General features: G+C 37.4%; 2 protein-coding genes across 3 annotated transcripts; one reads left to right on the forward strand and one right to left on the reverse strand.

The window, feature by feature from the left end:
* The first annotated feature begins 228 nt into the window (after nucleotides 1-228).
* Nucleotides 229-7,065, forward strand: LOC118029286 (NAD kinase 2, chloroplastic). 2 transcript variants are annotated; one of them, XM_035033141.2, is made up of 8 exons: nucleotides 229-637; nucleotides 2,085-3,935; nucleotides 4,656-4,777; nucleotides 4,879-5,020; nucleotides 5,107-5,331; nucleotides 5,840-5,914; nucleotides 6,406-6,507; nucleotides 6,594-7,065. In XM_035033141.2, exons 1-8 carry the CDS (start codon nucleotides 410-412, stop codon nucleotides 6,795-6,797), a joined length of 2,949 nt encoding a protein of 982 aa, XP_034889032.1. In that variant the 5' UTR covers nucleotides 229-409; the 3' UTR covers nucleotides 6,798-7,065. The 2 variants fall into 2 exon arrangements, with proteins under 2 accessions (XP_034889032.1, XP_034889033.1); XM_035033142.2 differs by having other exon boundaries at nucleotides 2,088-3,935.
* Nucleotides 7,066-8,016: 951 nt separating this feature from the next.
* On the reverse strand, nucleotides 8,017-9,458 carry LOC118029287 (1-aminocyclopropane-1-carboxylate oxidase 5). Its single transcript, XM_035033144.2, has 3 exons — nucleotides 9,269-9,458; nucleotides 8,816-9,042; nucleotides 8,017-8,614 (listed from the first exon to the last, which is right to left on the reverse strand). Exons 1-3 carry the CDS (start codon nucleotides 9,374-9,376, stop codon nucleotides 8,017-8,019), a joined length of 933 nt encoding a protein of 310 aa, XP_034889035.1. The 5' UTR covers nucleotides 9,377-9,458.
* Between the last annotated feature and the right edge of the window lie 3,296 nt (nucleotides 9,459-12,754).

Here is a 12,754-nt window from a genome sequence, read left to right on the forward strand (position 1 = left end):
TTATAAAAAACTTTTAAAGCAACACGACAAAAGCTTTATTTAAAAAGAAAAAAAATTCCATCACCACAAGCTAGAAAAGGTAAGGGCTACCAATAATATCACCTCTAAAATTCAAATAATTTTTAAGAATCTATCTGTGTTTTTTTTTAATTAATATAGATATTCAGACCTGCTTTTATATATATATATATATAAAAAAAATTAATTTTTATTACCCTGAATTTTTTAGTAATCTTGGAAGCAAACCCGCCTGACCAGTTGCCTCCTCAGGATTATCTATCCGCCATTTTATATGCACAACATCGACACCAATTTTTTCTTTTCTCAATTCTTAAACACTATTTTATTATCCTAAAAAATTAAAAAATAAACCAAACAGCAAAACACCAAAACTAAAATTCATTCACACATGGTGCTATGTCTCTTCCACGTGTCTATCATCATGAATAGGTTATCTCCGGTCACCGGAATATTGACGTCATGTCCATGCTCGTTCAAGCTTCATAACAGAGACAGTAAACTGGTGGGTTGTGGGTTTGATTTGCAAAGAAAGGAGAGGTTAAAGAGAAAGCTTAAGTTTGTCGTCAGTGCGGAGTTATCCAAGTCTTTCTCTGTGAACTTGGGTTTGGACTCTAAGGTCATTCTCCTTCTCACTTTATGATTTCTTTCTGATCTCTTCGTATTCTTTTATCTATCTTTTTCGATTAAATGCATCAGAGAGTAACGGGTACCTTTTTTTTCTCATGTGGGCAAGATTGGCATGATATCTGTGACTTGGAAACTCTTACTCGTGAATATTTGATGTTGCCCGTATTGAAACTCTTGGATCAGCTAATGGGTTTTTTTACTGAGTATTATGACCGAACTTCAATTTTTGATTGGCACTTCATGTAATTTCTCAATTGCAATTAATTTAAAACCCGCTGAGTAGTGAGAACTATGCTTGTTGAATTCAAAATTTCAATGAGCTTGGTTCTGTAACTAGTTAATTTTACTCTTAAGTAGATAATTGTGATTGAAACAACAATGTTGTTAAGTTATTTTGTCTTTGAAAGTGAGAGAGAGACAGAGATTTGCTAGGAAAAAACTAAAGAAGAGCTTCTTGGCATAATTATCTGTTTTTCCTTCTTTCCAACAACCAATCTGGGCTTTAAATATAGTTATAGACATGAATAGCAAACCTGTATGATTAGTCAAAATTAGACGTTTTGGCGAACACATTACATCCCATAAAACTATGGAAGCTATTGTATCGGTTTATTCATAATAAATGCGTTTTCTAGCATTTGACTCCGTACCACTGAAAGGTTTAGTGTACACTTGAACTTAAAAGATAACCTAATAAGGCGAAATAATGCTTGGATAATGATAATGGGTTTATACGGATCTTTTAGGGTTGAAAGCACACATCAAAATGACATTGATGTAAATTGACAAGGTAACATTTCCATTTTTTCATCAGAAGAGGTGTATCCTTTGAGCTAGGGCAAGGCCCATCATCAGAAGCTGTCAAATTAGAGAAACTGAGTTTGAAAACTTAATTGTGGGATTGAATAAAGGAAGTGGCCACTAACATTCTGCTCCCTTTTTCAGCTGTTCTTACTCTCACAATCTTGTTTTCTTAGTGCTCATGGTTATCCACTTACATGTTACTTTCACATACTACCTGATGTTGCTATTTCCCTTTTTATCAATTTATCTGCATCAACAAGAATAATTTTTCTCATTTTCTAGGTATGTTGTATTATTTCCACTTTGTGTGTTTTGGTTCTTACTTATTTTCTATCTAATATGTATGGTTGATATAAAAGATGGTGTCTGTTTGGGAATGCCGTGACTTTTAGTTGTGGCTGTGGCTTCTCAAAAGCTACAAATTGTAGCTTCTGAAAATGACTGTAAAGTCATGTGTGGAAGGGGTTGTGATATTAGCTTTTAAGTATTACCAAACACTTTGGAATTTTGCCTTTGAATAAAAAGCCATGGAATGTAAACAAAAGCCAAAAGCTAGTGATTCCCATACGGGCACTTAATGATTTAGGAAAGACATCCATATGATAGACTGACATGGATATATATTTGATTAGAAGATCGGTCAGTCTCATGATCCATCACAACTGCCCTGGATTGGTCCAGTTCCCGGGGACATTGCTGAAGTCGAGGCTTATTGTAGAATATTTAGAGCAGCTGAACAGCTTCATGCTGCTTTGATGGATACATTGTGCAATCCATTGACTGGAGAGTGTAAAATTTCTTATGATTTTACGCCAGAGGAAAAGCCATTGTTGGAAGACAAAATAGTATCTGTGCTTGGCTGCATCATTTCGCTTTTGAATAAAGGAAGAGAAGATGTTCTTTCTGGAAGATCTTCCATCATGAGTTCCTTTCGGGGTGCAGAAGCAAGTGCAATGGAGGATAAACTTCCACCTCTAGCCATTTTCAGGAGTGAGATGAAAAGGTGCTGTGAGAGCTTGCATGTTGCTCTTGAAAACTATTTGACACCTGACTATGATCGAAGCCTGGATGTATGGAGGAAACTGCAGAGGTTGAAGAATGTATGTTATGATTCTGGTTTTCCCCGGCTTGATGATTTTCCTTGTCATATGCTGTTTGCAAATTGGAATGCAGTTTATTTATCCACTTCTAAAGAGGATCTAATGTCCAAAAATTCTGAGGCTGCATTTTGGAGGGGTGGGCAGGTAACAGAGGAAGGTCTAAAGTGGTTACTGGAGAGAGGATTCAAGACCATTGTAGATCTTAGGGCAGAAATTATTAAGGATAACTTGTATGAAGCAGAGGTAGCTGATGCTATTGCAGCTGGGAAGGTTGAATTGATTAAAATTCCTGTTGAAGTTAGGACAGCACCTTCAATGGAGCAGGTTGAAAAGTTTGCTTCTTTGGTTTCAGATTTCAGCAAAAAGCCCATCTATCTCCACAGCAAGGAAGGAGTATGGAGAACCTCTGCTATGGTCTCCAGATGGAGGCAGTATATGACTCGCAGTGCATCTCAGATTACCACTCAAAGAGATGTGGGAAGTAGGCAGGGACCTTCCATCATCATTAGAGGAGGGTCCCTCTCAGGACAGGAAAATGGATCTCTGCCAGAGGCTTTGGATAAAGATCATGGTTCAAATGGAGCGTCTAATGAAGTTGTCTCTCCAAAGGATGAAAATGGTCAGAGCATTAATGGGGCATACAATGACCATGCTTCTATTCAGGGTTCTATTCCATTAGAAATGGTAGATAATGGGGTAAGATTCTCAGCAAACATCTCCATGGAATCTGACCCTCTGAAGGCTCAGGTCCCTCCTGGCGATTTCTTTTCCAAAGCAGAGATGTCCCGATTTTTCCGAACTAAAAAAATCACACCTCCAACATACTCTAAGTATCAGTTGAAAGGGTTTGAAAAGATGCTTGTTTCTAGAACGACAGGTGTTGCGACAGTCCCGAAAGTTGATGGTATTGATCCTGAGTTAGGGTTCGTGGAGGCAAAAAGATCCTATGGATTAGGAAGAGGTAAAAATGCACCTCCAAAGCCTCAGAGCTCACCTGCTGACAGTGACAAGCATCTGAATGGCAGTAGTAATACTTCTGCTGTTTCGGGCATGAATGAGCATCTTGCACGTACATCAATTAAGGATGATAATAAAAACAATGGTGTTGTTTCCTCAGCCTCCAGTGATGATGACATGTGCACGATTGAAGGAAACATGTGTGCTTCTGCAACTGGTGTTGTGAGGGTGCAGTCAAGAAGGAAAGCAGAGATGTTTCTAGTGCGGACAGATGGATTCTCTTGTACCAGAGAGCAAGTAACAGAATCTTCCTTGGCCTTCACTCATCCTAGCACCCAGCAACAGATGCTTATGTGGAAAACTACGCCAAAGACAGTATTGTTGCTGAAGAAGTTGGGGAAAGAACTCATGGAAGAAGCAAAAGAGGTACCATGTAAAAATATCCTCAATTGATGCTAAATTCCTGGAAAATTATCTTCTTGATATAAGTGAATTATGAAACCATAATTGTGTAGGCACTGTTCCAAATTTCCAAGGATCAAAGCATCTGCATAGTCATTAAAAATAGATCAAGGTTCTACTTGAATTTTTATCCAATAAAGTTCAAATTGGGGTTTTCCCATTTCTCATTCTCAATTTGAAAATTTTCCATTGCAGCATAGAGAAAATCAACATATGCAATTGCATTCTCATTCACTCAATTCGAAGTGTGAAGTCTAGCGTCAAATTTCTTTCAAACAAAGCCTTAAATATTACATTCCCCAGAATTACGAGAACATAAGAACACAAATGAAGCCTTTTTACTTGGAATAACACTTTGTCGCCCTCACCTTTGATTACTTTGTCTTGCAATTTCCTTAAGACAAACTTTGTCCATTGAGTTCATCACTCAGTGCTTGGGAAATGTTGACAGAAATTGATATCCATCATGTCTTATGGTTGGTTGAACATGAATGTAGAGGGTACCCATAGGGGAAACAGGTTGCGGGTCCTACAGGGCCATACAGGTGCTGAGTAATGATAATGGAAAAATGGAAGCAGGGATTAACTCAGGACAATGCTTTCAGAATTTCCTAGTAATGAGTACCACTGAAATCATTTTATTCATGTGTAGTAATCCTAACTTAATTTTCTGTCTATTGTCAGGTTGCCTCCTTCTTGTATCACCAAGAGAAAATGAATGTTCTTGTTGAACCTGATGTTCATGACATATTTGCTAGAATTCCAGGGTTTGGATTTGTTCAGACCTTTTATAGTCAAGATACCAGGTACTGGAAGTTGGGAATTGGGATCCAAACAAGCAAAGACATTGATGTATAATTTTATATTCCAAATGCCTCACTGGTAGTATGTGCATCTCTTGATTCAGTGATCTTCATGAGAGGGTTGATTTTGTGGCATGCTTGGGGGGAGATGGGGTTATACTCCATGCATCAAATTTATTTCGAGGGGCGGTTCCACCTGTTGTGTCCTTCAACCTTGGATCTCTTGGATTTCTGACTACTCATTATGTAAGTTTGATACCTCATGTTTTGTTAATGGTGTTTTTATGCTCTCATACTTGACTGCTGCCTTTTGTTCTTTCTTTTTGATATAGTTTGAAGACTACAGGCAGGACTTGAGACAGGTTATTCATGGGAATAAGACCTTGGACGGTGTTTATATTACTCTTAGAATGCGCCTCCGGTGCGAAATCTTTCGCAATGGTAAAACAGTGCCCGGGAAAGTTTTTGATGTCTTAAATGAGGTGGTGGTTGATCGGGGTTCTAATCCATATCTTTCTAAGATTGAATGCTATGAACATGACCGACTTATAACCAAGGTGAGTTTGGCTATATCATGTCTCAGAAGACACAAATTCACATTCTTGCATACTGCCCTCAATTATTTCACAAGGGGCAAGACTTATATTGGCTCCGCAGCTTAGAACAAATTTAAGTTTTACTTTGGTGTTTTAACAGCAATGCACATTTACTCCACATTCTGCATGGTTACACATACACATAGCATACAAGAGATTTTCACATCTTCAATGATATTTCCGTACTTATTTTTATGAATACCTTTTATAACCAAGGTGAGTTTGCCAATGTCATGTCTCAGATGACACAAATTCACATTCTTTTATTCTGCCCTCAATTATTTCACAAGGAGCAAGACTTATGTTGGCTCCTCTGCTTAGAACAAATTTAAGTTGTATGTTAGGTTTTTTTGCAGCAATGAAAATTTATGCTCATTTTGCATGTTTAAGCGCATACATAGCATACAAGAAATTTTCACATCTTCAATGATATTTCCGTGCTTATTTTTATGAATACCTTTTCTTCTAGGTGCAAGGTGATGGAGTCATAGTGGCCACACCTACAGGAAGCACTGCTTATTCCACAGCCGCAGGAGGTTCCATGGTAAACTGTCCTTTTGAGTGTCACTTGCAATTTGTGATGTTTACCATCCAGATAGTTATCAACTCTTAGATGTGAATTCTTACATTATTTTGAGTTTTCATGCCTAAATCTGAACTTTTTTGGGGGAGCCTTGTTTCATTAGGATGCGTGAAAGTTGTACAAATTTGTCCATGTACTCTTTAAGAATTGCTCGAGTGAATATATTTTGAGAAATCTGACTTAAGTTTGTTCCTTGAAGTTGGATTTTGTGCCTTCTTCTTCTTCCACCCATTTCTTTATCTATAAAGCTATGTTAATGGAAAACCATCTCTATCAATCCCTTTTCCCCTCGCAAAAGGATTGACAAACAAGATCGAGGGCTCATTTCCCTTCCTTTCCTCTCGAAACCTCTAATGCAAACATGGTCCTAATATATTCCCTGTGGTTATTGCTATTTCTGGCCAATTCCAATTAATGTAATCATCTGTGTATTGATGTGTATACTGGATCAGGTGCATCCAAATGTTCCTTGCATGTTGTTTACCCCTATCTGCCCGCATTCTCTGTCATTTAGGCCAGTCATCCTTCCAGATTCTGCAAGACTTGAATTGAAGGTAAACTAAAGGCTCTCAGATTCTGCAATCATATTTCTTTGTGTTATATTCTTCAGCTTGAGGTTTTATAATTGCTGATCAAACAGATTCCAGAGGATGCTCGAAGTAATGCATGGGTCTCTTTTGATGGGAAGAGGAGGCAGCAACTCTCAAGAGGGGATTCGGTCCAGATATCTATGAGCCAGCACCCGCTTCCAACAGTCAACAAATCTGATCAAACAGGCGATTGGTTTCACAGCTTGATCCGCTGCCTAAACTGGAATGAGAGACTAGATCAGAAGGCCCTTTGAAGCTCAGAAACTGAAGAGAAACCTACTCCATTTTCAACCCAGGATCGAGGTTTGTGTAAATTTCTATACAGATTGTAAATTAGGATTACTAAAGAAACTCGAACATACAGTGAGTAAATACTATTCATTAGTCATTACCAACGTTGGCTCCCACATGAGGATAGGGTTTGCCATTTTCTTCTTCTTGTTCTTGTCGATAATGCAAGTATATACTATGAATGAATATTGGCAATAGAAACATAGCCTTTCAGCTTTGGCTGGACCTACATTCTCGATGCCTGTTTGCTCATACTCTGTTGATTATATGATGTGCTCTACTTGTTTAGTAATACGTTGGAATTCCTAGGATAGAGGAAGGAGTACAAAATATAAAATAACTAAAAAAGCGCAAGGGCAGAGTGGATATTATACTGGCGTGGAATCGAAAGCCTGTGTATTATCTAGGTACTCCTTGAATCTGGATGCCGCACCGCTCTCTATTTGTGAGATAAATAAATTTAGAAAAATCTTAAAAGCACCATTAATGATCTTGATCAATGTATCAAACACAGGGTTAATTACTTATATGGTCCCTTAAGGCTTAGATGCTGGCCATTCTAACCCTTGTGCTTTAATTTTGGGCACAACAACCCTCAGATTTTCAATTCGTGGTCGCTCCATAAAACTCATGTTCATCAAATTTCTGCTCTGTGCACACATACGAGTGGATGAAAGGATCAGATGTGACCATTACAGTTGTTTGCAACACTGGGCGCTCTCTTTTCTCTTTTATATAACAACCATTTAAACAAACCAGCGCTTTGTTTTTGTTTCTGCAATCTCCTAGAGAGAGGCTTCCCTCAATTATTTCTCTTTGTTCCCCATCCACCAGTTTTCTCATGAAATCCTGTAAGTGTATTACAGTCTGGTAAAAAGGAAAGGAAAAAAAAAAAAGTAGTTTCTTGAAGATATAGAGCTTTCACAGTACCGTTTATATAGGATACTATTAATTGTACAAAGCAAACTTTAGCAAATGTAGTGTGAACACCTCATAATTGCATAACAAGGAAAGGACATGAACAATCTAAAGAAAACACACGGATATAACAAGCTTTCGTTTCTCTTCATATGTATGGTGGAGAAAGAAGCCTTCTGCCATGAGGCAAATTAGCTGTCACTAAAACCATATACTAGAAAAAGAAAAGGTTTCATCTTCTTAATGTGAAGCTGCTGCACCTTTTTACATGGCCGTTGCAGCTTGGAACCTGGGCTCTTTCGGAAGGAACTTCTGCTCAGCATAAACAGACATGTAATCACCAAACAGAAACTTGGGGTAAGTTTGATTGATCTTTTCGCTGTCTTTCTCCATCAATGCTGGTGCAGGAGCTACAGTGGCCTTAAGCGATGGATTATAGAAAGAAGCAATCGACCTTCTGTTCCCGTCCGGGCTGGCCAAAACACGGTGCCACGTACTCTTATATCGGCCATTGCTAAGGACCTCAATCTGATCACCGGTATTGATGACAATAGTGTTCTTCATTGGCTGGACATCAATCCATTGCCCATCTTTGAGAATTTGAAGGCCGCCTACCTCATCATCTTGGAAGAGTAAGATGACACCCCCAGCATCGGTGTGGGCTCGGAGGCCATTGACTAGCTCAGGATGAGGACATGGTGGGTAGTGGCTAACCTTGGTACCAAAGAAGGCACCGTCTCCTTCTCCATCATTGAATGCCTTCTTGATGTATCCTTTTGGTAAGTCCAAGTTCTCATCCATCACTTCCATGACCTTCTCGGCCAATTTCTTCAGCTCAGCACGGTATTCAGCCATGGTTTCCCTGTCATTAATGCCAGAAAGTTACATATACCGCCTGTTTTTCTTTTATTAGTTATACCATTGATAATTTTCAGGGATGATGAAAGTTGAGTTATATTTGTCAGTGCCGAGTCTGGTTCTTCTATCGAGTCACCTTTTGTTTATACGAGTTTCAGAGGAGAGAAAGAAATCATGCAGGGAAATTGGAAGTGCTTATACTTACTTGAATCCGGGGGTTTCAGATGGCCACTCGTTGTTATCTAGGAGAGTGATGACATCTTCCCAGTCCACATTCTCCAATTTCTCACCGCTCTTCTTCCCAGCTAAGTCATTCAAAGTCTTTGCTACTGTTGAGTTCTTGAAAGTTTCCTCTCTTTCCAGCTTAAAGTATTCTGAGCAAACCTTCTTCACCCTCTCTAGGAGCTCCTCTGGGATTCCATGGTTCATCAACTGTAACAAGTCATAAACAATGCACATTAATTTAGAGAAATTCTCTTACAGTACTATAAGCTCTTGGCAGGCAATGCAACACCAGGAAATTCTTTTTGAGGGCAATGGCTTGAATGATCAAGGAAATCCAATATTATCCACCATTCTTTTCTAAGACCCAATTTTATGTGTCATGATCATTCAACAAAGAAACATTGGCCTGAAACTACATAAAAAATAAAATTACCTGGAAGAAACCCCACTCCTCGCATCCATTGGCAATCTGAGCCATTGTCTTGGCCCTCTCTTCGCCTGTGCCATTGACCTTAGAGAAGTCAATCACTGGAATTGCCATGGAAGTAAAGGAAGCAACGAACCGAACAAAAGGTCAGAGGAGGAGAGGGAGAGATTGCTTTTATTGTGATTGCAAATGGAAGGGTTGCATGGGGGGTTATTTATAGTAAGATTTCCCGCCATCTCGATTATCAACTCTCTTCTTAATTGCTTTAATTTGTTTTTTTTTTTTACTTAAAATAATTAAGAAGCCTTTGGGGTGAGGTACGTGGGACGGCGACATTTTTGCTTAAGGTCAACGCTTTAATAGCCACGTAATGCCACCGGCAATCCAAAACAGAAGCATTCTGTTGCTCTTTCACGGTTTCTTTCAGGTGAGGTGATGCGTATGCATACCTCTCTTTTCTATATTCTAACTGTCAGATTTCTTTTTTCTTCAAAAAACGTAAACAATGACATCCTATCATTTCTTTCCATAATTAGTTGCAAAGGTAGCCAAAGGCAAAGTGAAACAAAAAAAAGACAAAAACAATTAAATCAGACTGTAAAAACATTGTAGCTCCTTTTATATTTTTTTTTTTATTCACCCAATGTAATGCAATAATCTTTTTTTATCATTTATAAAAAAAATTGTTTGTTTTTTAACTAGGGGTATCTTTGTCTTTTTATATGGTGCATTATTCATTATATATTTGTTTGGAGTATGCATTCTTGTTTATTCAATATATTTATAACAGTAAAAGAACCAAAATACTCCTAGATTATAGTAAAAAAAATAACATTATTGTATCTTCAATATATTGTGTTTTTCTTTTTTTATAATATGGTAAGATTATGGATATGACCTTAGGAACAAAAACTAAGCCATTGAAATAGGGGTATTCATGTCTTTTTATTTGGTTTTTTTATATATATAATTGTTGGTTTGGTTGAAGATACTAATACAATTTATAATTTGATTAATAATTTTTAAATGAAAAAAGTTGTTGATGCGTGTCTAGCATGCGTTAGCTCATGGGAGATGTGATGCATTTTAGACAGCGTGTGCAGTGTCTTCCTGTGGTACTAATTGAGCTTCTACCATCTTATTTGGTTATCTTTTATATTCTCTTTCTTTATTGATGGCACGTGGTATTTAAAGATGGTTGGTTTGTCATCAATGACCCTTCCTTCCCCCCTCCATTTATCTCTCTTACCTAGAAAATCAACTTTAGTCCTTGTTGGTGTTTCAGATTCAGTTCTTTTAGTTTTGATTTTTTATCTTTGTTATTTTCTCTATGTTTCACCAGTTATCTAAGTTGTTTTTGAACTCATTAAATTGAGCATGTCATATCGAGTTAACCTGCACACAATTTAAATTTTTTTTACTAAAAAAATATTAAATAAATGCCCTGAATGTTTTTTTTTTTTTTTTGTATTTTAAAAAAAATCTAATTCGACCTGTAACGTAACGCAGGACAATATTTTGATAGTACATTACTAATATAGTACTAATCTAATATATTGTCAACTTCATACTAGTTGTACATCATATGTGTTATATTTTGATAGTACATACAAATATTTTGTTGGTTATGCATGGATGCGAGCTAGGTAGCTAAAATGGTTTTTTTGATTGTTTTTACCCCTAAAGTAGTTTTGGGATATCTCTATTACTGTTGGAGCTTGGGTATGAGTCCTCACCTTATTTTACTGAGTAGCAGTTGTTCTTCAGATCTGATTCTTATATTTGTCCAAATGTTAGGATACACATATAGGATCGGACAGACTATATATGGACCGCCCGATCGATAAGTAATGTCGGAAAATTAACCAAATCAACATCGATCATTGCTGTACTTGTAGAGATAATGTTAGGAAGCTATCTAAATCATTGCTGTTCTTGTAGAACTAAAAGTTAGAAAGCTATCTAAATCATTGCTGTTCTTGAAGAGCTAGTGCTGGGAGGCTACCTAATCCATTGATGTACCTTTTAGTAATTGTAAGTCGTGAAAATTGTAAGAAAAAACATGGTCGGATTTGCATAACTGGCATGTTTCCAGATACAATCAATCATAACATGATTCAGTGATTCTTCTTTTAGCCACGTAGCATGCATATGACACAGTGCCATACGTATCCTCAAAGCTGGATCATATCATTTCTGTCTTTTATATTTGTGGTGGAGAAGACATCATCACCGTATGATATATCTGTGCCACCCTCTCAATCAAATCCCTACTAATAGAAAACGGAAAAAAAAAAAAAGAAAAGAAAAAAGCTGATGTGTTCGTGTTAGTATCAGTAGAGCTAGCTAGCCGTAGTTTGAAAGCAAATGTTTTATCGCAGTAGAGATCGAGCATGGTCACAAATGGACATCAGTGGTGACTGTGGAATGCTTGCCAGCACTCCCTCAACATCCCAAGTTCGTTTGGACCTCCATGACCTGCACCTCGGTGAGAATATATAAAAAATAAATTAATAAGCAATGAAAAAAATTGTTTAATTACATATATGGAATATCTGAGGAGCCAGGCAGAGAGAGTACTCCTAGCTAGCTAGGTATCGTGTCTTCATCATACCCATGGAGGATCAAGAGTCAAACTGGCTATCTAATCCAGCTAATTTTGATGAACAGACATGGTTCAGTGGCTTAAGGTCAAGCTCGACTTGCTATTAATATAAACTTTAAGTAGAAAATTGTTGTACGTAGAAAAAGTCTGTGCCCACAGCAGGACTACAGAGCTGGCAATTTGCTAACCTGAGCACCTTATATTTATTTAAATCTGTGAGAACTCGAACCAGTGAGAGCTTGATTAGGCATACTAAACGCAGCTAGCCCTTTTGCCATCTCTTGTCTTCATCATTGGTTGCATTTCATAAAATTCAAGTTCAAAAGATTGTTGCCTTTTATATTATTATTTAGCACAAAGCAGTAAGAAGTTAGTGTACTTTTCAGATTGAAAGACCCTTTAATTATTTGAGAAAATGTGAAAGTGATGAATATAATAAAATACCAATATTGTTGAGAACGATCGGCAGTTTAAAAGTAATGGGTTGAATGGATGCAATTACTTAATGAATATTTTTGGTTAAAATATTATTCATTACAATTAATTTGATATTATCCCTGATAAAATATTTTTTATCTGAGGTCGCATAAAAAGAATCACTCAAATGCATTCCCCCGAGACAAGGCTCATGGAGAGCATGGAGGAAATGCCTTGAAAAGGTTTTGTGAAAAAAGCTTTGTGTAATATTCATGTATGGTGGTGTGAATAGTTGATTCGGACGTTCCTTCCTCTTGAAGAACTCTTTCTCATCCTCTCACATGGCGCTGATTAATGTTGTCTCTGAAAACAAGGCATCCATTAGGGCAGGAAGAGAAAATGGTTCTAGGGTGTCTGTACATAGATTTGGTTTTATGCTCCATTGTCTTTCAATCATGTTTTTTTAATCA

The sequence above is a fragment of the Populus alba genome, chromosome 5 (genome assembly GCF_005239225.2).
Source record: "Populus alba chromosome 5, ASM523922v2, whole genome shotgun sequence".
Lineage (NCBI taxonomy): Eukaryota > Viridiplantae > Streptophyta > Magnoliopsida > Malpighiales > Salicaceae > Populus > Populus alba.

Excerpts from the sequence above, each read along its gene's own strand:
- LOC118029287 (XM_035033144.2), bottom strand. The coding sequence starts at position 9,376 with ATGGCAATTCCAGTGATTGACTTCTCTAAGGTCAATGGCACAGGCGAA. Across the intron at positions 9,043-9,268 it reads AGGAGTGGGGTTTCTTCCAG|TTGATGAACCATGGAATCCC; the intron begins GTAATTTTATTT and ends GACTTGTTACAG. Across the intron at positions 8,615-8,815 it reads TCTGAAACCCCCGGATTCAA|GGAAACCATGGCTGAATACC; the intron begins GTAAGTATAAGC and ends CATTAATGACAG.
- LOC118029286 (XM_035033141.2), top strand. The coding sequence starts at position 410 with ATGGTGCTATGTCTCTTCCACGTGTCTATCATCATGAATAGGTTATCT. Across the intron at positions 3,936-4,655 it reads TCATGGAAGAAGCAAAAGAG|GTTGCCTCCTTCTTGTATCA; the intron begins GTACCATGTAAA and ends GTCTATTGTCAG. Across the intron at positions 5,915-6,405 it reads CAGCCGCAGGAGGTTCCATG|GTGCATCCAAATGTTCCTTG; the intron begins GTAAACTGTCCT and ends ATACTGGATCAG.